The following is a 22562-nucleotide window of genomic DNA, read 5'->3' as shown; positions in this document are numbered from 1 at the left end:
CCTCCAACTCCAGACGACCATCTGTGAGCCAACGCTTTGGCAACAGTGGGAAGAAAAACTCCCTTTGAGCAGCGAGGAACGTCCTGGCTCATGTGGAGAGCGGTTGGCACGATTCATTCCTCTGTTAAACTGACAGCTGTGCCTGGGCAGAGAAGCTCAGAGCTCTGTCTGGGTCCCACTGACGGACATAATCTCTCCAGCATCTCCAGGGCCTCCGCCAGCTGGACAAGCCTGAAACGCTACGAGGCAGATGTGGAACCACCTCAGCTGTTCATGGAGGAGTCCCTCCTCCCTGCGTCTCTCTCTGCATCGTCTGGACCACCTTAGACCCACTCAGACTCACCGTGTTACTGCAGGTTCTGTAGCGGATATTTTTTCCTTCACAGCTTCTGTAAAACAAGGTCAGAAAAAAACGATTTAGTGATTAAAACCAAAAGACATCAAAAGCTTTAAAAACATCGAGTCGTGCACCGTTTCCCATCATCAGCCGGTGAGCTGCCAAATATTATTTTTATAATCAGATAAAAATGATGGTGATGGTTCCACTGGGGCGCAGAGATTATGGTGTAACGAGACAATAATCTCCTAATTACTGACTTACTCAGTTCATTACAGCACACAGAGCTCACAGTGAAGACGCTGCTGACTGTGGGGGGGCGGCAGACACAACCCCCCCACTGTCACTCACTGACCTCACCTGGACCCACAGCACCAACGCTGTGGTAAAGAAGGCCCAGCAGCAGCTGCAGCCTCACTAACAGCTTCTTCCCCTGTTAACAAAGCGTTTCAGCTCCTCTGTTGTTCGTTTGAAGGCAGACGTGACCTCTGACCTCTGACGGTGAATCAGCTGTCTTGGTTGGAGCATCACTCAGACACAGACACCTGCTAATCAGTGCTCAGTGACATCCTATACAATCCCTGAATTTCCGTCTGCACCACAACTGGAGCTCAGCCTTCCTGTGCGGTCTGTTACTACAGACTTCATAACCTCCTGAGAACCAGCCTGTTCATTTATGTTCTCTGCAGTGGGCGTTTGTTTTTGCTCTATATCTACTGACTTATTTGAGCTACCCTACTAAGTCCTGATGTGCTAAACAGAGGACTTCCTGGGCTTTCCACTGATACGTCGTGTGTTTGTGGGGCCTCTTTTAGCTCCAAAGGAAGGAAAATCACGAAAAAGTTCAACGGGAAGATTTGTTTTCCTCGGTTCTCAGGATGAGGCTGTTTTCTTATTCGTCTCCTACTTTCAGCTGCTCTCTTTAGCGGGTCACCTCATCTGCCTCCATCTGACCTACTCCCAAGCATCCTCTGTTACACCGACCGTTTACACCACCTTCACCTCATCCATGAAGCTTTGAACAGACTGTAAAGGTGCTGATTTCTGCTTGTTGGACGAGCCTGCGGGAACTGAATCGGCCTGACGTGGACATCAGAGGAACTATTAATGCTTCATCTGTGGAGGTAACGATGGGAATGATGGTGGTGATAATATTACACTGCAGTATTTTCAGTTGCAATGATCATAGCGGAGCAGCAGACGTGGACAGAGCTTCGTGCTCCTCTTGTCTCCAGAAAGCTAAAAACATCATCCTGTCACCGGGTTCTCCGACGCGCGAAGGCATTCAAACATAAACTCAATCAACTCGTCTAAAATGAAAACAGGCTGAGAGTGACGAGGAGTTCGGTGTGAGCACTGAAACCTGTGAGGCCAGCAGCAGTCAGTCTCCAAAGACTCAGAATCAAACCGGGGGTGATGTCACGGGGCTGTATCCATCCTTTATATACAGTCTATAGCCAAACCTCACATCGACTGGTGTCCATGGCTGCATCGTTGGACTTCACAGCTTTTGTTTGACTCATCACTATTTCTGGTGCTGAATGTTCTTATCAACCAGTCACAGAAACACGTGCACAGTTTTCTCATCTTTCCTGTTTCCAGTTCATCATTCATCATCATCATCATCATCATCATTTTCACCCTGAACTTTGCTCCAGATCGGACCTCCAGGGGCCTGAGATCCACCATGAATATAATAGATTACCACACACACACACACACAGACACACACCTGTAAGGTAATAGCACACACCACCTGCAGCATACCTTACTCAGTCAGCAGCTATTTCAGCACTTCACTGAGCTCCAGCTGGCAGAGCCCACAAAGCCAAGAAAAAGTAAACACACACACACACACACACACACACACACACACACACACACACACACACACACACACACACACAGCCTGAACCTGAGCCCTGTGTGAAATGTGCCATAGCGCAGCGCTCCGTTCCCTGTGACAGCACGGACATGCTGTTAAATCTGTTCCACCTTGTTAACAATATCTCGGTGTGCGCTAACAGCCGTAAAATGCACATTTGTCCTGCTAACTCACAATAACATTCGACTAAACTGGTTGCAGCTCATTTATCCCGGGGTAAAGCAGCTCTGCTCCAATCTGCTCTTTAGTGCAGATCTGAGCCCGAGAAGCACGCTGCAGCCGTTCAGCTGCACCGGGCACGGACAGCAGCCGACCGCGGCACCGTATTAATGAGCCAATTAATAGATTTCTCCCGCTGAAATGCATCGACGACTCAACCACGGTGAGACAAACTCTGTGTGGGCGTGCAGCGGCCGTGGATGTGGAATGCCTACAGCTTACAGCCGTTAGTGCCCTCCTGAATTTACAAGAGGACCCAACATTGATGTTCAACAGTGTTCTGAACACGTAAACTCCAGTTCAGAAGCAGTTTTCTGTATTTGAATGTTTCTAACTCAGCGTGAGTGAATCACATCTCCCAGGGTTCAGTCTGTGGTGAACATTAAGAAACTGGAGGTCCTTTAACAGAGGACGCCGGCCGCCTGTGTGCAGAGGCCGAGGGGAAGAACAAAATGAAGAACATTTATTACAGTCATACTGCTGCTGTTAGCAAATCAGATACGTGAGGTGGTTCTCCTCCACTGAAACAGTGCTGGGATCAACGACAAGAAACTTCCAGATGTTTCCTGGGACGCGCTCTCCATGAGTAAAAACCTAATGAGGGTCATTTATGACCACCTGCACATCGAGTGCAACAGCCGCTGTTTCACACACCGCAGCACGCCGTTTAACCCAACGTGAAGCTGCACCAACAGCTAAATACTGGCTTTGACTTCACGTTGGCCTGTGCACACATAAGATGACGCTTAAAGCATCAAAAGTGTAGTGAAATGTGCTTTACATAACAAGCACTTCTTTACAGTCATGACTCGCTGGTTTCTTGGTACAAAGAGGAGAAAAATCCATCAGGTACAAGATCGGCTTCATCTGTCAGTTAAATCTGTACTTTCAAACACCCGTTCAGTATCAGTCCAGGACTCCACAGGTAATTCCTACAAGTTATGAGGTTATGAGATGTGTCAGCGTCTGTTCTTGTCCTTTTGGATGTTACATTTGAAGCTGTCTTCACAGATGCAAAGTTGCAGGAATGCCCTGAAATTTCCGTCTTACATTTAAAGCCTCCTCACATCTGTGCTGTGCGTGCTTGCACGTGCATCCTCGCCATCCCCAAAGGTCAAAACTCCACACGGAGCTGAAATCAGCAGGTGTGCTGATGCGTCATCGCACACCTCTGAGCCTTTACTGCAGGAGGAGCCTGGACGACAGCGTGGCGCCGCAGGTGCACACGGCGGACTTTTCATAATTTTATCAAAGTCACACGTGGGTCCTGCAAATACGTGCAGGTCTTATCATCCTTTTTTATTTGAACATTACTCCCGTGACGGCTCTTTGTCGCCGCCTTTCATCTGCAACTCTATTCTGAAAGTCTTCAAAGGAAGTTTAATGACACAAAGAGCAAGAGAATGACATTTCTGTAGAGCACACTTTAAACTTGCAGTAAATAATAATGACAGGAGGGGTATTCACCTACTTTCATGTCACACTGATAATAACAAGTATTCTGAATATGTCAGGTATGCCTTTGAGAGCTCGTAATGGAGCTTTCTGTCATCTTTCAGTGTGAAATGTACAGCTGGCACAAAGGAAAGTGAGGATTTTGGCTTCTTGTGTCCAACTGAAAACTGAGGAGGTAATATTACAGCCTGTCAGGAGATGAGATGAGAATAATAAACTCACAATAACATCAACTGAAAGGAAATGTGGGTTTTTTTCTTCTCCTTTACACGTTCAACACCGGCTATAATTCAGGCACTAATGGAGTTTCTGACCTCTAATAGCAGAGAGTGCTTTGGTGAGGAGCACCGAGCTCAGCAGGACTCCTTTAATGGGAACTGCTTTCAGCACATTCACCGTGGAGTTTCAGAGGATGTTCATTTTCTTGCATACATAAAAATGTAAAATAGAAATAATGAAGTTCACAGTGCAGAGGAGACTTTTTTTTCCTGTGAAGTCGGAAAAAAATGACAACCGCAACGAAACACAAAGACGACACAGCTGACTGTGGACATGCACATTAAAACATCTGTGCATTTTATATCTTCACAACCCAGAAACGCTCTGCCTCACTTTCTGACCCTGAGTGCAGGGAGAGGAGGCGTCTGTCTGCACACACACACACACACACACACACACACACACACACACACACACACACACACACACACGCTAGTTGAAGTGGTTCATGCGTCTCTGAGATGAACTGCAGACACCTCAGACAACATGGTGGGGAAATCCTATTACTACCCCTGAAAGAAATGGATGTGCGGTGTGGTGAGGGAGGTCCGTGCAGCTCAGACTGCGACCTGGACCTGGCGGAGCAGCAGAAAATAGACGAGTGAAACATCCGTGATTGCAGTGAAACACTTTTTAAATGCTTATCAGCCCAGAGTGCATCAGGTTGTTCCAGCAGATTCCCAAAAATCCGTTAGTTTGTCACTCGTCCCTCTTCGCAGTTAGCAGGTACTCGCCCCGGCTGACGGACAGCACTCTGCAGGCCGAGCGGAGATGGCTTAACGAAGTCATTCGGCCACTGCAATTTTGTCCTTATACAAACACACGAGTCCTTACACCTGCTCATTTCTGCCACATCAGACTTTTAGAAGCAACCACGCACATCTGAACCCAAACCTGGTGGTAAGCTTGGTGCCTACGTTTACCTGCAGAATCTTTCATGTTTCTGATCAAAGAGCCAGACAGCAGCTGCTGTACGACAGGCCGAGCGAGCGGGAGTCAGCGGACCCCCGAAGGGAGAAAGGCACAGTCTGCACCAGAGGAGGCAAAGCAATGAGACCCAGGACATAGCAGTTCTTACTGCTCTGACCAGTGCAGGCAAACACACCCTGACATGGACTGGATTTTGGTCCCCACAAGTATAGTAAACTTCCAATTATTGGTCCCCACAAAGATGTTTAAACAGGTATACACACACAGGCACTACGCTAACTTCCTCCAGGCTTCACTAATTATGTCCACAAGTCAAACTAGCTGCACAGACGCAGCGGTCGAGCTCGTCATCGGGCACGCTGCTTAACGTTCAGCAGCGAATGGAGAACGAATCTCGTCATGCAGATGAAGTCTGAACAAATCAGAAGCTCCAATCACTTCCAGACGGCGGCCGCTGTGATTGAGTGAACCTCGATCAGTCAGATGAAGGCTGGACGCCAGACTTCAATCAGAGTGGTAAACTGTGCTCTGACATCAGCGTCATCAGCGGGAAGGACTGTGCAGGGGGCCTTAATGAGAACAGCAGAACAGGAAGTGAAGTTCAGCTGGACTGGATGAGAGCTTGCACCCAAAACTGCTGCCGAACACGGCGCAGGGCGCGTGATTACGCTGCTCAGTAACTGTAATGCAGAAGATTTAAGACAATAATTCATGGATTTAAACGTCTTTCCCGCCATTTCTGACTGAGACGGCGAGGTGTGCTGCCAGCTAACATCATCCTCCATTATTCATTAATACCATGTAGGAACATGAATAATCGGTTCTGACTACTGTTTTCATGTCTGTCAGCAAACATCGAGAGCAGTTTTCAGACAGGAAGAACCAAACATCCAACGCTCGTCTGCTCTCAGCTCCAGTGACTCCACGGCCCACAGCCGGAAACCTACGAATGTGAGAAAATACGTCCTTCAAATCATTTCACAAGACACTCAAAGACTCATTTGCATAGTGTACTTACTCCTTTTTTATCTCTCTTTGGATCTTCCTTTCAGCTCATAACCACAAGTGTCAATTAGCAAGTTTTAGCACCGCTGTGAGTGTATTTACTGTGTGTTGTTGAACGCAGCAGATGCTTCAGCAGCAGCACGGGTGAGAGCGCTGCAGTCAGATTTAATGAAGACAAATGCATCGCCGGGAGGCTGCAGAGCGATACCGCAGGACGCAGACAGCCTCTGATGACTTCCTGAACGCTGCACGACAAACGGCCGAGCAGAGACAGACTGACAGGCGGCCGCGGGCTTTAAACCCAGCAAACACGCTCCAACTCAAACACTCGCTGCCTTTATCGGTGCGAGGAAGACACTGAACACACCAGCCCAGGCAGACTTCCCAGAGTCCATCTGCTCCACACAGAGGTCTGCACTTCATCACAGCTCCCAGCCGTCTTCCCCATCGGAAGCTTCTTTACAGTTTCTGCTGCGTTCCCGGTTCTGTACGCTTACTTTGGGCACAGGATGTGCCACGTTTAGCTTCTCACATTTAGTGTAGTTTTTATAGCTTTCAGAGAAAGTTTGAAAAACCTGTGGCTGAGATACCTTCAAGCAGCCCTGATCATCCCCTGTGCAGCTAATGTGGCTAATGCCAGAGGCCTGCTTTTACCATCTATGTTAGAAATCTTACATTATTTATTTATTTATAGGAAAAAACGAGCCCAAAGAGTCGTGCTGATTTCTGCTGTTTACTTTATGAAGTACACACTCAGGCATTCTGCAGAAACAGACTTCTTACACTAAGATGAAATATTTAGTTAAACTTCTTTGAAGTGACAGAAAGATGGTGTTTGACTGGTTGGCCCACTTGAGGTCACAGTGGATGGCCCACGATGTGGAATAAGTTTGACACCTCCACCTTTCCATCGGTCCATCAAAAGTAGTTGTAGGAGGTGGATTCGGCTTAATCTGAGCCTTGGACAGCACTGAGCCTTCACCTGAGCTCTCACCTGTAACCAGGATAATGACTGTGATCTGTAACCACTCGCAGACACCACGGCTGTTTCTCCTGTCTGTGCAGGAGCGTCTCACCGCGCAACGAACTCTATTTTTCTTGTTTGATGGTGTTTGGCAAACAGCTTGTGGGTGCGTTATCGCCACCTTCTGACAGCGGCAGCATGTCACATACGAACAAGCTCAAACAAAGAATACTGTGACTTATTGATATATGAAATATCTGCACTGCACCGTGGTTAGCGCTGTGTTAGCCTGCAGCTGGAACCAACACCTGAGCTCCACCTGGTCAGCTGACCAATCAGAGTAAACTGACAGCGTGTGGGACATCCCTGCTCCATTTGTTTTGCTGCAACATCATAATTACTGTTGCTCTCTGTCTGCTCAACTTTTGATGTCACAGCGTTAGATTTTGGGGGGAAAAGATGATGGTGGGAGGAGTGGGAGGAGCCACGAGTCCACAGAAACAGGCGACTGGGCTTTGGGTTTATGACCCACTTGTTCACTTTTAAACTTAGTTTGCTTATTTTATTTTATATTTTTTAATATTTTCAGATTTCACTTACAGTTTGGTTACATTTGAGCAGATTTCGGTGAATTTCAGTGCTGTGACACGTCCACTGCAGGTCACAGCCATGTTTAGTATTTCTGTGGTCGTTTTTCGTGAAGTCACACAAACATGACTGTGATGGTGATGGAGCAGCATCATTGTGCAAACATGCTCTAATGATGAACCTGTAAATTATCATAATTACTGCTTAAAATCTGAATGATTGTGCTAAGCCACGCCCTCCTGAAACATCTGTTTAACAGGTAACGACACAGCAGAACATTCCTCTTCAATATTTGATGGCACGATAAATGTGTGAGTTGAGCAGATCTGTGACCGTCTGACAGGTTTTAGTCATCAAACAGTCTCATTAACCCGAGCAGGGAGCCGCCGCTCTGCTCGCACGTCACACGCCGAAGGCTGATTTTGGTCTTTTGCTTGTCTTAATGATCAGATTTCTGCCATGAAGTCGCTCCACATTTCAAAGATGCTGTCACATTGTGTCTTGTTAGATGGTAAATGAGGGTTACCCTCCATTGAGGCAGCGTCGTAGCGAGTAGGAGGCTCCTCCCCCGCAGGTTCGAGAGCAGTCGCTCCAGGCGCTCCAGGCATCCCAGCCGATTTCCCTGTCCTCATCTGAGCGGGTCATCCTGGATGCCTAAAGAAGGACAAACAGCAACACAAAGGTTGTGCGTATTAAATCACATTCACACCAAAGCTTTGTGGTTGTAAGAAGGCGTGCCTCGTTGGTTTCCAACGCCTGCTAAAGCAAAACGCTCCTGCAACACGAGCGTCTGTTCTCACGGCAGTCTGAGAATCAGTCACAGTCAGACATGGCTCTACCACGGTCTGCATTTCTGTCTGATTGCTGGAAATTCAACAAACCTGCTGGAGGACAGCTCGTCACAGGCCGTATATTTACTGCTCTGTGCCGTGTGGAAACACTCCGTGATAAATTCTTGATAAAGCTTAAGCTAAAAAAAGCTTAAAGGCTCAGAGGGACACAGTGAAAGTGTGCCATGCTGGCAGAGATCATTTCTTTTTACAGCGTTAGAGCAAATATATCCACAGTGAGCCGACGCAGCAGAAGTTTAGCTCTCTCTAGAAAAAGTCCCAAAGTCTCAGGAAAGAGGCTGAACGGCTCATGCAGGCGCCGCACAGCTGAGCGACAACACTCCCAGAATGAGACGCAGGAAATGTGAAACTGAAGAAACTATTACACCAGTGGTGAACGGGCAGCTAAATGGGAAAAGACATTTCATTGTCACGTTTGCTGTGTAGCAGGCAGGACCCGACACACTCGGGGAAGTAAACGTAAAATGCCAGCTTTATCTGCGGGACAAACTCCACAATGAAAACATGAAAACTAGGGAGCTAAACTGGGACAGAGAACAAGGAAAGCACACAGGTAGGGGAACGGGTGGGAACGCAGCTGGGACCAACTTCATAGGCTGCATCTTCCTGAGGCCGTTTGCGTCACAGCCAGGCGACGAAGGCTGTCCAAATTCAAAGACTCCTAGAAATGCAGCCAACAAATGCGTCCTCCTTTTCCCCAGATTTGAAGGATAGGTCGGGTGTGTCCTTCCTGGCCCACCATATCCCAGAATTCATAGCGCGGCCCAGTCAACTCCAGTTTCCAACAATGGCAGCAGCTACTAAGTTTTAATATTACTCTTATTACTCTTTCTGTGTCACACGAGAATGTAGCTGTGTAAGCTTCAAACATCTGCTCGGTTTATCAAGACACCACATGCGATCCTCTCGATTTCCCAGTCTGTGAGAGGCGGCAAGTTGTTTGTCTGACCTGGATTTTAGTCAGGAGTTAACCTCTTTGCGCCAAATACCGCTCCTCTGCTCTGGCATCACTACTGAACCCTAACTTCATATCATAACCCTGCTTCCATTCAGTTTCTGTCTTCTTATGCTGTCCAACCTCCTGCTGCAGTCCCTCTTTCCTCCAGCCTTCATCGTAGGCTCCTGCTCTTCTGATGAATCATTCCCTGCTTCTATGATACTGGTTATATACTGTAGACTTTGCAGAGTGAAATCATATAATCCACAATTGCAGGTTTAGCATTCAGACCAGTTTTTGTGCATTCCATCTTAAATTGTTTTTGATATAATTTTGTTATTTTTTTAAAGAAAAAAAAAATACCATATGCATATTGACACACACATGTATTCAACACTCTGAATACATCCTCAGATTAAGGACCTGATATCATCTCCTGTTGCCCTGATACAGCACTTCAAATTGTACTTATGATTCTGCAGATTCAATAAAATGTCATTTTTTTTCTCAAGAAAAAAAAAAAAAAAAAAAAGACACCACATGTTTGCAAAAGTGCTCCGACATTTTCGGAGATGTCTGTTACCCACCAGCTCGACAGCTGACCGGGGCGAGAACGGCGAACTCCTGGCACAGCGTTTTCAAACCCCTCGCGGTCTTTGGCTACTCAGGTTAAACATGATATATGAGTCACTCAGATAACATAAAACTTTTATTGTTTGGCTTTTTTCAGTGTTTGATTTGTTCCTGAGTAAATCGGTTTGGCTGAGATTAAAGTTCTAGTTTTCACACAGCTGAATAAACGTCAAACAGAAAACTGATTAAACAGAAGTGAGACGGTGGAGAGTTTACTCCAGTGTCCTGTTATATTGAGGAAGCAAGCAGCAGACGGCCGAGTTTATTAAACTCTACAGAGACAGCGGTGACGCAAATCTGAAGGCCAGACCGTCCGGGTCCTCAGGAGGATGCAGCCTATGAATTTGGACACCCCCAGGGACTATCAAAATAAAACAGGAAACACAGGGAGCACAGGGACAGGAGTGACATGAGACACGACTGACTGGGGGACAAGAAAATAAGCATGAAGACAGAACTAAAGCTACAGTAAACAAACAAAAGCAAAGAACTAGAACTCAAGAAATACCCGAGAACAAAACAAACTAAAACACCAACATTGATGATCCATGATGGAATCAAAGGTTCACAATAACACAAAAGCACCGAGTCACTGACCCAGGATCGAGACATTTATTAACTTATGATAACACAGGAGACAGAAACTTTTTTAAGATCAGGTTGAAAACTTTCCTCTACCGGATCACTTATCATTAGTTACACTTCAGTAAATGTAATCTCGAGTTTATAGCTTCACAAATAAAATGTCTATTTGTGTTTTCAGTGAGGAAAAATCTAGAAACACAGTCTACATGTCTGATTTCCAACGATTCCCACTGGATATATGGAGCTGACGCCGTCTCTCCTTCCAGCCCGACACAGAGAAGCATCTCTGGGTAAAACTGGCCTGTGGACTCCTGCTGTCCAAGAAAGCCCCGATAAAAGAACGTCTTTCGGTGGGACGAGCGGTCAGACTCCGACGGTCGCTCCCGATAGGCTGAGCAGCCACAGGTGAATATGAATAAATGATTCAGAGCAGCGGGACTGATCGCAGCCTCACTGACAGCACGTCGCCACAGCAGCCGCTGTAAAGCGTTTACAGATGTTACAGATGTTTCCACCTCTGTGTTCAGAGTTTGAAGGTCACTCAGATTCATGATGTAGATAAAAACTGACTCACATTTTTATTTACATTTACAGATATCGCTGTTATCTCACTGCTCTTTTATAAAGCTATATATATTACGCATCATATTATACGCTGCATATAGGACTATTATATAATACAGACATTTTCCCACACAAGCTATTTCAGGAGAAGCAGGCTGGAATATTTCCCACAGTTTTATCATAATCATAAATACTGGATGCAGGCTGTGCAGGAGGGCGCGCACATGACGGCGTGCAGGAACGTTCAGGAGAACAGTGGCCGATGCATCACCTGGCAAACATTAAACAAGAAATGTTCACGTATGCATGTGGTCACTTCATATTCCCCAGACTTCTGCACGTCACTGACTCGCACGCTTCACCTTCGTTTCCATCCATCCACCCTTTTAACTGCTCTTAACCTATCCATTCGGGGTTATGGGGTGGGGGCGGAGCCTAGACGTGGGCTACACCCAGGACAGGTTGCCAGTTGTGGCAACCTCCGTTGTGGAGCGCCACAACGCCGCTGCTGTTGACCATCTTTGTCGCTGTGGGCGTGTCAGAGGAGCTGCGGCGCCACCATCAACTACAACAGCTGCTGCGGTAGAAAAACAGAGGCTGAATCTTATATGTTATGTTTGCACACAAGCTCCTAAATACATTTCAGAGCGTTTACGCGTGAGTGCGTTATGTGAGTAAAACCATCGCCAGCGTGACCGTCCTGGTGGAAACCCCAGGCGTCCCAGTCGGCTTCGCCAAACCTGTCCTCTGGCCCTGCCTCCATGTTCAGCAGTGACTCATAATCTGTTTGAGACGCATGTTGGGTGTAAAACAGGCTGATCAGTGGAGACTGATCGTACCGCAGCAGCAGGCCTCGAGAGTCCTTCTGCTGCTGTAGAAACCTCTTTGCACACTCGGGTTTCTTATTTCAACGCTTGATATTTTACCATCACCAGGCCAAAAAACGCTCAAAAAGACTCGGCCAAGATATCTGAATTATACATAATCCAATCCTCTTACTCAAAACATGCCTGACTGGATGCAGCCAAGTAATTTCTGACAGTTTGTGATCCGTGTGCGCAGCATCGTCCCATCGGGAGCGTTGTCCAAAGTGCAGAAGAGTCCAGCGGTTCGTCGGCACGGACAGCAGGTCTCTCTGCCGAAACACTGATGAGAGCCTCGCCCTCTGCAGACACCCAACAGTAGCATTACGTCACACGAAACAGTCGTCTGTTTTAGGCAAGCAGTCACACAAAGCTGCTACAGCCTCGACGCACCCCCCCACCGAACCTTTCTCCTATCTTATCTGCTGTGTGAAAAGCTGAGATGAAAGAGAGGGAGTGATGGAGGGAGGCTCTGATAGAGAGCGGGAGAGAGTTTTCCTGGCTGTGTGTCACCAAAAATAGGAAAATTGGCTTCCCTGGGTCAGTGATGTCACTACAGACCCTGTGGTGCCTCGGTGTGTGTGTGTGTGTGTGTGTGTGTGTGTGTGTGTGTGTGTGTGTGTGTGTGTGCGAGAGAGGAAAAATGAAGCACAATGAAGTATTTATGGAAAATAGTGGAAGTCAGAGGGGGAACGAGCCGAGCCTTCCAAAGTGCTTTTTCACAGTTTAGAGTTCTGCTGTGAGCTGAACCATCCAGACTCAACATCAGCTGAACTAAAGGAGCTGCTGATGGACTTAAGGTGATGCAGGACTCCTACATCTCTTTTCTCCTTTAGGGCAGAGACAAATACCTGGGGTCCTACGTGGACAGGAATCTCTGCTGCTGTCTCTGCAGAGAGGGCCAGAGTCGCCTCCTCCTCCTGAAGACGTTCCTTCAGAGTACGTCTGCAGATATTTTATGAATCTGTTGCTGATAAAACATCAGAACTTGGCTTGGATCGAATCTGGATCGAGATCATCTGCGTGCGGTCCCTCGCAGCGTGTCCTTTGGTTCCCGAGGCCATCCAGTTTCCTCAGCTTTTTTGCTGCAGTTGTATAATTTTACAACTTCCACAGTCCCGAGCAGCTGTTACGATAGGAAATCTCCTGCAGGGATTAATAAAGTTTTTCCTTCTGAGTGCGATCTAGCCCGTGTACCACCAGGACAATAGTCAAAGCATGAGTTTAAACAGCTGGAGAAACCTTTGCTGCAGCAGCGACAGTGCAGGCAGTCAGTAAAACCCACAGGACAGGAACAAACTCTAATTCCTCTGACAATGTTATTTATGCCTGGTCAACCAGAATTAACATTTCTGACATACCTCTGCAGGTTTCATTTCAGCCTGCCTCCCAGGCTGAGTGCTGGCTCACAGCGGAGCTGGCAGAGGACAACGCTGTGAGGGTCGTACCCACATACATGGGTCTGCTGTGTGTGTCTTGGACTCCTGCGCTGAACTGGATCTCGGGATTCTCTCACATTTCTCTTCGTGCCTCTTCCAAAGAGACAGACTGAACAGCTCGAGAGGAATTAGACACGTTAACGCTCAGCTAATAGGATAAAACAGCCTTTTGTTGTCGGGCTCGGCCAGCTAACCGCCATCACGGACCTCCAACAGTAATAACATCGGCATGAGGAGAATCTGTCCAGCCAAGGCTTTTTTGGCCCGGGTGGCCAGCAGGGCCCATTGTGCCTGCATAGTTCAGTATCAGCAAGCTGTGTCCACTGACAACTCAGATGACCTCGCCATCCACGGCGCATTTCTCAGTTTCCCAGTTTGAAGGTTCAAAGTGGCACTGGCAGATGCGATGAGTCCACTGGTGCCACTCGGGCATCTTTTCTGAAAGTCTCATTATAAGAAGAGAAGACTTATAGAAACCAGCACTGTCGCTGTACTGGGTTTAGGTCAGGTGATAACCTCTGGGACTGAAACACTCACTCCCACAGGAGCTGCTCGGCCGTGAAGCTGCCAGCGTGCAGTCTTTGTGTTGGTGTTAATGCCAGAGGAGGTTTGGAGCTCTCCAGTTATCGAGTCGGCTCTGAGACTTCACCTGGTCTGACACTATGAGGCTGATCAGGAGTATCCAGGAGGGAAGAAACTCCAAGAAATTCCATTGTTGCAGACGTCACATCCAGTTGCAGCATCACAGCAGGTTTCAGTGAGCTCTTCAGAACAAGCCTTTCTTTCATCGATGTTTGTAAAGGCAGGAGCCGCATTTTACAGACCACACCTGAACACACCTGAACTCAAAGATTAATTCTGTGTCCATATAGTGTATTAAACCAAAGCAACTACACCTGCAGCTCCTCTAACGCCCAGCAGAGGCTCCAGCAGTGAGTCCGTCCCCGTAGACTCCCACGTTAAAACGTCCAAGATGAACTACACATGTTCGGATTTCTGGGTGTACCTGGGGATCTCCAGTCAACTTGGAGGCATTCCCGATCATATGCTGGACACGTCACCTGGTTGCATTCCTCATGACGATGCAGCGGCTCTGCTCTGAGCTCGCTTTGTCACTCGAAGGTTGAGCTGAGCCGCACTGCAGCACAAAGTAATTCCAGCCTCCTGCATCCACAACCACATGCAGGTCACGATCACAGGTGAAGCATCGAAAGCTTCCAAAGGCAGGTAGGCAAAGGTGAGGATCTAAATCAATGAACAGCCACCGTTGGGTCATTGCATCCTTTTATTCATTCAGTCATCGGTTCAATAATCCCTTCATTCACTACTTTATTGACTTCTTTGTGCCTTATTCTCCTCCATTAATCCCAAATTGCATCATTTCCCTCTTTGTCTGAGAATCAGGAAACATGTTCAAGTGCAAATCCTATTAGGTTGCTTCGCACTTGATCTCCTGCAGAGTTTCGAGCTGGTAAACAGCCTTGCATCACTTTGTTTGGTTGGAGGCGCTCGCAGGGAGTGAAAATAGCCGGCAGCATTAATCTCAGCTTGTGCTCTGAGATTGGAGGGTGTCGGATGGGATTAGAAAAAAACTGTCCAACTCCCTATATGAGCGCGCTGAATGCGGGACACAATGTGCTGCTTATAACGTCTGGTTAAGGTATTCTCAGCCGGCCTACCGTATTGTAGGTGCGTGCATTCTTTGCAGACTAAATCCATTTTGTTAAATGCAAACTACCAGAAATCTAAAAGCTACAAGTAAAGGTTTATTTTGCCTGTGGCAGCAGTCTTGATGCGGATGCTTAAAAGTCTATATGAGCCTAATCGACAGGAAGTGATGCTTTCTGGGAACATTTAGTTTCTGTTAAATCAGAAGATGCTCATACAGTGCAAAGCAAATCCCATCCACTGGTTTCTAATGATCTCTATTATGCATTAGCAGCCCTTTGGAAGTGAGTTGTATATGTGGTGCAAAATAAAGCTGAAAGTATGCTTGTCAGACAGCCGTGGAGCCTCAGGCTTACTTGTGGTTAACAAAAGCACAACCATAGCTGAGAGAGCTCTCTGACCGTCAGTCTCCTTCAGTAACTGCTGCTCGTGACCTCGTATAACTCTCGCCTTGAAACTTTTTCTGGCTTCTGCAGTTTTCTTCCTACATATTTGGCCCACATCGGTCTGAAATGCTGCAGCGAGAGCGCTACCGGGGACTCGACTTTCTTATTTCTCCAGCATTCGTTTCTCTCTGACACTTTCCATGAAAAATCAACCCGACTGCCTCAGGATCAGCTGATTTTTTTCTACGATGTCGTACATTTAATGAAGGCGTCCTAAATTTTACCTCCATACTGTGAAAATGCTCAGATTTACAGGTCCTTGAATTACACACAACAATTTGAGCTCTACAAGTTTCAGGGCTGAAAAACACATCACTATCACAAAATGTAACCAAAATAAAGTTTCCAAGTGAATCTTCAGAAAACAGATGAAACATGCAGGATACCTTTTTCTCTGCTCCTCTTCATCACACACCATCATTACACTGCTGCAGTTTATTCAAACTCTGATATCGACCACGATACTGAAGGTCAAAGATGCTTATAGAGAAAACGCTGCTGAGCAAAAACCAGATTTAGTCCTTAGACTGTGACACTTTAAGTCAAAGCTGGGGACCTGCAGGCCTGGAGGGCCAGTGTCCTGCAGGTTTTAGATGTGTCCTTGATTTAAACGACTAAATGAACTCCTCAACATGTCCTGAAGTTCTCCGGAGGCCTGGTAATCAACTCATCGTTGAGATCCCCACTCCTGTGTAAGTAAAACTGATTTGTTTGCAGGTTTCATAAAGCTGAAATGTAAAGTTTTATCCAGTCCTCGGTACCACGGGGGCTGGTAACCCAGAAGACATTTCCTGTGTTTGTTATCCAAAGATGGAAAAGGCAGCGAGTACAGTAAAGCCACTGTTCTCTGCAGATGACGGTTGGCGTCCACTCTTCCTCAGTGCGGGAAATTAGTTTGAGACCTGAGCAGAATGAATTATCCGCAGGCATCGACCTCGGAGCACATCGTAATCCATCAGTGCCACTGCAGGGCTGTGAAATCGTCGCCTCTGTCAGAGAGCGGATGTTAAAGATCTTTTCTCACACGTCACGGACGGTAACGAGTGAAAACCACGCTGACCTTTTACTGCTGACTGATAAAGACAGTTTCTCTCTGAAGCCGCTGACTATGAAACACACCTGGAATATTATTAGCGGGGTCCATATTTAACTGCACAGGTAGCCTTCAGCGTTGGCTTCCAACATGCAGGGTTAGCGTTGGGATCAGGAGAATTTTAGACCAAACCATCCAAACCCCGACAGAGACCTGCAGCCTTTGTCGCATTTAAGACACAAGGAATAATAAACTTACCTAAAACTAAGCCAACAATAACTCAAAATGAATATTTAAGGTAAAAATCCAGCTGCCACAAAGCTCTGTTTTGCAGTAAAATGGGAAACAGCTGTAAACATGAATGAGTTTAGTGTGAGCAGCTCGGTCTGAACTCTGGCTCTCTGTCATCTCTGTGAGGATCTTTAGTTCAAAGCTCAAAGCTTTTGTCCTTCCACTGAGATCATTTCTGACGAACCGTCTCTGCTGGATTAATCTCTGTTTCTATTTAACCTACTAAACATTTGCCACTCTTGTGTGTCTCCGTCAGCCAGCGCAAAACCTCAAGGTTTTCCTTAAACTAACAAGCTTTACTGTGTGAACCAAAAATAACAGAAAACAAAGTGAAACAGGAACGGAGAGGATGCCTGACTCGAGCCTTGACCCGACTCTTCGTTCCTCAGTGAAACAACATATTTCAGCCTCTGCATCACCAAACCAGAGGCTTCAAATCTCGCTGATGACAAAGTGCCAAATCGCAAACAGAACGAGAGCAGCAAAGAAAACCAGACGGCCTAAAGTGCCACTCTGACACTCCCATCTTCTGTCCACATCCACTCAGCCTCCAGAGGCTCTTATTATTTGTCCTGTTGCTACATGTGATGTCACTGACAAGACTGGCGAGGTCTGGCGAGGGAGCACGCTCGCCGTGTTGGCTGTGCTCAGTAAACACAGCTCGCCTGAGCTAGATAAACAGCGGCGGGCTGGGTATGAAGGCCACGGCGTGCCACTGATCCAAGCTGGAGCTCTTGGATTTTACAGTCGTCTGCGGTATGTCGAGGCCAGGTCTCCCGGTGCGAGGGCTCTGCTGCAATCAGCCGGGGAATGAGCTTAATTGTTTCTAATGAGTCCAAAGTCCGAGCTGCCAGCCGTATGAGTGAAACAGACTTAACGGGTCAGAGCGGTCCAGCAGATTCTCACTTCATATCTGCACTGCGGGCAGGAGTGCTTTATGACTGCATCGCTGTTTCCAAATATATGTTGGTCCTTGGTAATCTTTTGGAAGTCGACCTGTCAGTCAGGTATCAGCTCTGACTCCCGGTGACAAGAGTGGCCGGTCTCCGTCCCCGTAGCATTTTTCTTTCTGTGCCTCTTCTTGTTCTTTTGTTTTTCTGTTACTTCCTGTCTTATTTTGAAGAGTAGCTCCCCTGGTGTTTTTACTTCCTGTCAGATCCTGCACGTGTCTGCAGCCTGTATCCTGCTTCTCAGTTTGTTACCTCATGCTTTTTTACCTCATGCCAGAAAGAGATGCCACAAATCTGGTTTCTTTGACCGGACCTGTGGCTTGACTCTTGACTTGTTCGTTTTGACTTGACAGACTTGGTGCCAGCCCCATGGATGGAGCAGCAACATATGCACAGAGAGGCCATCTGTATACTTGCTGGAAGCAGATGCCACAGGCAAAAATACTGCTATTTCCATCTGCAGTAATTATAATTGGAGCATGTCTCTGCTCGGGGACCTCCGTTCTGTTCTTGCATCAATAATAACAGACTCTGCACTTATTAAGTCATGAAAAGCATAAAAAGCACGAGTTGGTGGCTTGCAGATATGCAATACTCTTAAATATTGCATCTTAAATGAGATTTGCCACCTGGATGTGTTTGAAGCTTCTCTTCTGTGGAACCAGCTCCCAGTCTGGGGATTATTCGGGACATAGACACTCTCTGCTTTCAGGATTTGAAACTTTCCTTTTTGATGAAGCTGATAGTTAGGGCTGGATCATGTGACCCTGAATCCTCCTGTAGTTATGCTGCTGAAGGATTTCCCATGATGCATTGAGGATTGCCTGCACTGACCTGGAGATATTCTCTCTCCTGTAGTTTGTGTACCTCTTGGGTGCCCGTCCCTGAGCCTGGTTTTGCTGGAGGTCTCTTCCTGTTAAAAGGAAGTTCTTCCTCGACACCGTCACCACGCGTTGCTCAGAGGGGATCAAAACTGCGCGATAGGATCTGCCTTAAAGTGAGCGTTGTGAGCTGGCACAGTATAAATGAAACTCAGTTCAGACTGAATATCCTGCATTTAGGCGTCACCGAGGTAGACCCCGGTTCTCCGGCCTCATTATACAGCAACAGCCTTCGGCTCAGTGCATCTAACTTCCTCATTTATTATGTACAATCTAGGGCATCTTTGCACAGCAGAGCCAGTGGTTCAAGCTAAACAGACGGCTGGATGCTGGAAGAAGAAAATAACAAGTCAAACATCTTCTTCTTCTCCTTCTTCGGGCACGTGTGGTCAGGCTTGATGAGCTGGAAGCCAAATGCATCCTGGGTAATTTCTCCAGATCTCATTGACTCTTTGTGGTAACGCTGATCCTGAGGCTGTAACAGAAAGTGGGGACTGAAAGCTTGACTCACCTGCTGACAGGTAGGCAGGTAGGATGGGTTAGTGATGGTAACTGGTGTGTGTTGCCTGTTTGTATGTTGGACAGGAAGCTGTTCCTGTGAGGCTGTTTGTGTTTTTGTGCTAGACTTGAATATTAACGGCACCATTAAAGTATAATATTTTATTAATAAGGACTTATTAGCACTTTATTACCTGCCAATGAACACAAAGGCCGTTAAACAAAACTTTACTTTGAAACTAATTAACTTCTGGAAACTCAGAGATGAGTCAGATATTTAGATTACTAATACTTAATGTGTTGGACTAATAAAGTATTAATGTTGGAGTTGTTGCTCGAGCACCTCACAGCCTAAAACTACACTCAGTGGAAGGTGTTGCATATTTAATTTCCCACAAGCCAAAAGGCTGCTGAATAAATCACAAGTACACACAACACACATACAGGTGCACACTCTTCTTTGTACTACAGTTTTTCCATTTACAAGTATTACTTTATTACTTCTTTGTGCTGATTTATTTCGGTGCTGCAGTTTTGTACCAGAGCGACAAATAACATCTTAAATCGAATCTGCTGATTCTCTTGTATTGTACTGTTTAAATGCTCTCTGGGCTTTGCGGTGCACATCAGCGTAAGAGTGTATTGGTTATGCTTATGATTTTCCCTGCTGTCTGATCCACCGATCAGTGCATCAGTGTGTTGCAGTGACTTTCTGCTGCAGGCCGGGGCCTTGCTGAGCAGCTTCCAGCTGTTTTGAAGAAAGCAGGAGGCTCATTACCTGGTGGACAGGTGCCAAAAGGGCGCACACACACGCACGCACACACACACACACACACACACACACACGCACACACGCACACACGCACACGCACGCACACACACACACACACACACACACACACGCGCACACGCACACGCACACACGCACACACACACACGCACACACGCACACACACACACGCACGCACGCACACGCACGCACGCACGCACACGCACACACACGCACGCACACACACACACAGTATGAGCTCTGTGCAGGTCCCTCAGCTACACCAAAGCAAACAGCTAACACAGAGACTGACGGCTCAGGATCTCCGTCATCGTGCTCTTTACAGCCCAGCCGCGCGCTCGTACGTAACACGCTTACATACCGTATATCAGAAAAACTCTTTGTGGATTCTTGCAAAACAGCATTAAATATTCACTGTGCTTCAGCCAACGTTGAACGGTGGGGAGGAAAAAAAGTTGAAATCCTCTTAACGCTCCACTATACAGAACTCATAAATCAAACAGGCAATTAAGAGCTTTACACAAACACTGTAATTAATTTTCTGCTTCATAATCAAAATTTAATCCTGCTTCTTGCAGGAAAAAACTCAAGTCCAAGCATAACCCAGGGTTCAGATTTCTGCAGAGTAATTCCACAGAAAAGGCAGCCGTCGTCCTCGCGGCGGGAGCGACTCGGACCGCGGCTACTTAAACCTGGGCTCAGGGTTCGAACTGCGAGCAGAGAACCAGCACGGGGATTTGAGGTTTTGTAAGACGAGGCATCCTGGATCCTCTCTGGCTTCCTGGTCTGAGGCACAGGCCGGCTCGGTTTATCGTCCTCCCCGAGGGACAGATCGCGTATCGTCCAGCAAAAGCACAGTGCTGACTCTTAGATGAACCACGCGTAAGAGAGGCGCCGCAGCACGTACGAGAAAATGTCAAGGTTCCCGCTCGGATATTATCTCTCACTTTCCTGCAGAAATAGTTTCTCTGCAGCAGCTGTTTGGACGACCTGAGCATGAAACAACACGTGTTTGATCCCCACACAGTAAACATTAATGAGATTCACCCACAACAAGTGCATCAGAGATCTTGTTCTTCTGATTGTTTAAGCCATTAATACTTTGGGAATTTGGACGCTCCGACAACCTGCTGCTCACAGCCACAAAGATGCAGCACAGCAAGCTGCACACGACAAACGGCCGTGACGCTGATTCGATTCGTTATCGGAGGAAACGTGATTTTGTAGAAATCAAAACCAAACTGCTGCAGGAACAGAGCCAACACAACCTCTGCTTGTCAGCCAGACGCTGAAGCCTTTAAAGCAAGACAAAACGGGCAGATGAGTACATGAATATCTAACTGCCATAAGAGACTCAAGCATCAAATTCCCTTTAATATGAAAAGAAATGAGTAAGGGAAAACTGTTTCTGATTAGGCACGCGCTCAGTCGGCTAGGACAAGTTAGAGGTTTGAGGAAAGTGAAAGGACAGCTCAGAGACTAGATGGTACATAATAAATGAGAAATATGATATACACCGAGCTGAAGGCTGTTCCCGAATAAAGAGGCTTCAGCAGCACTATAACCTGTTTCATTCAGGTTTATTTTCACAGTCCCCGCTCACAGCTACAGCCACCACAGCTCTGAGATATCACACGATGCCCTGTGAGTGGGGTGACGTGGTGACAGTGGGGAGGAAGAAAACCCGGCACAGGGAGGGGTGGAGGCCATCTGCCTCCACCACAGAGGGAAGAGGAAGCACAGAAATCCTGCAGAGCCTAACACAGCGTAACGAGATTCAGGGTCACCTGATGCAGCCCTGATGATATCATTTATCAGAAAGGAAAGTTTTAAGCCCGTAGATGCAGAGACGGCGTCTGTCTCCTGAATCCAAAGAATAATTACACTCAGGGTTTCAAACAAATGTGTCTACGTGTGCAGCGAGCAAAGACTCGGAGCTTCCATCCAGCCTGCATTCAACCATGGATCCTGCATGGAAGCAGGCCTTTACTGTCCACTGTGTGTGTGTGTGTGTGTGTGTGTGTGTCGATGCTCTGCTGCAGAGAAGCAGCATCAGCCACAGATTCTCCAAATCTCCACACCACCGTCTCCCAGTTCCTCAGTTTTATTTGTGAAGTTTTTTATCCCTCGGAAAAAAACCTCCTCACAAAGACAACAGCAGAGTCTCCCCAAAAAAGCTCCTGCAGATATTTTCTGTATCGCATCGCTGCAACCATGCAGCCTCTCACTTCAGTACCTGCTGGATGAGCACCACCCACACTGCTGCAGGCACATCTCCTATTTCCAAAAGAGCTCTTTACAATTTTACAATTTTAGGTGCTAAAATAGGGAGTCTTTCTTCTCAGCGGGCTAGTTTTTGTAATTTCCTTTTGTGGAGGCTCCGCTCTGATATCAACAAAGCGCAGAGCGACAATTTTTTGCTCTTCATTGACTTTTAATTATATTTCAGCTCCTAAACAGCAAACAATCTG

The 22562-nt window shown here is 46.9% G+C and overlaps 1 protein-coding gene across 2 annotated transcripts in view; it reads right to left on the bottom strand.

Annotated features, from left to right (window-relative positions):
* The window catches only part of adamtsl3 (ADAMTS-like 3), a 203279-nt gene that overhangs the window by 99402 nt on the left and 81315 nt on the right, over positions 1-22562 (bottom strand). For both annotated transcript variants that reach the window (XM_085468957.1, XM_085469033.1), the window contains exons 4-5: positions 8189-8316; positions 344-389 (exon numbers count right to left, since the gene is read on the bottom strand). In XM_085468957.1, coding sequence (XP_085325083.1) covers positions 344-389; positions 8189-8316 — 174 coding nt within the window. The remainder of the gene's footprint in view (positions 1-343; positions 390-8188; positions 8317-22562) is intronic.

The sequence above is a fragment of the Copadichromis virginalis genome, linkage group LG1, assembly GCF_057382275.1.
Source record: "Copadichromis virginalis isolate Kocher_CV1m ecotype Utaka linkage group LG1, C_Virginalis_male_GT1.1, whole genome shotgun sequence".
Taxonomy (NCBI): Eukaryota; Metazoa; Chordata; class Actinopteri; order Cichliformes; family Cichlidae; genus Copadichromis; species Copadichromis virginalis.
Note: the sequence above shows the minus strand (reverse complement) of the source record. Positions and strands in the feature narration are given on the sequence as shown.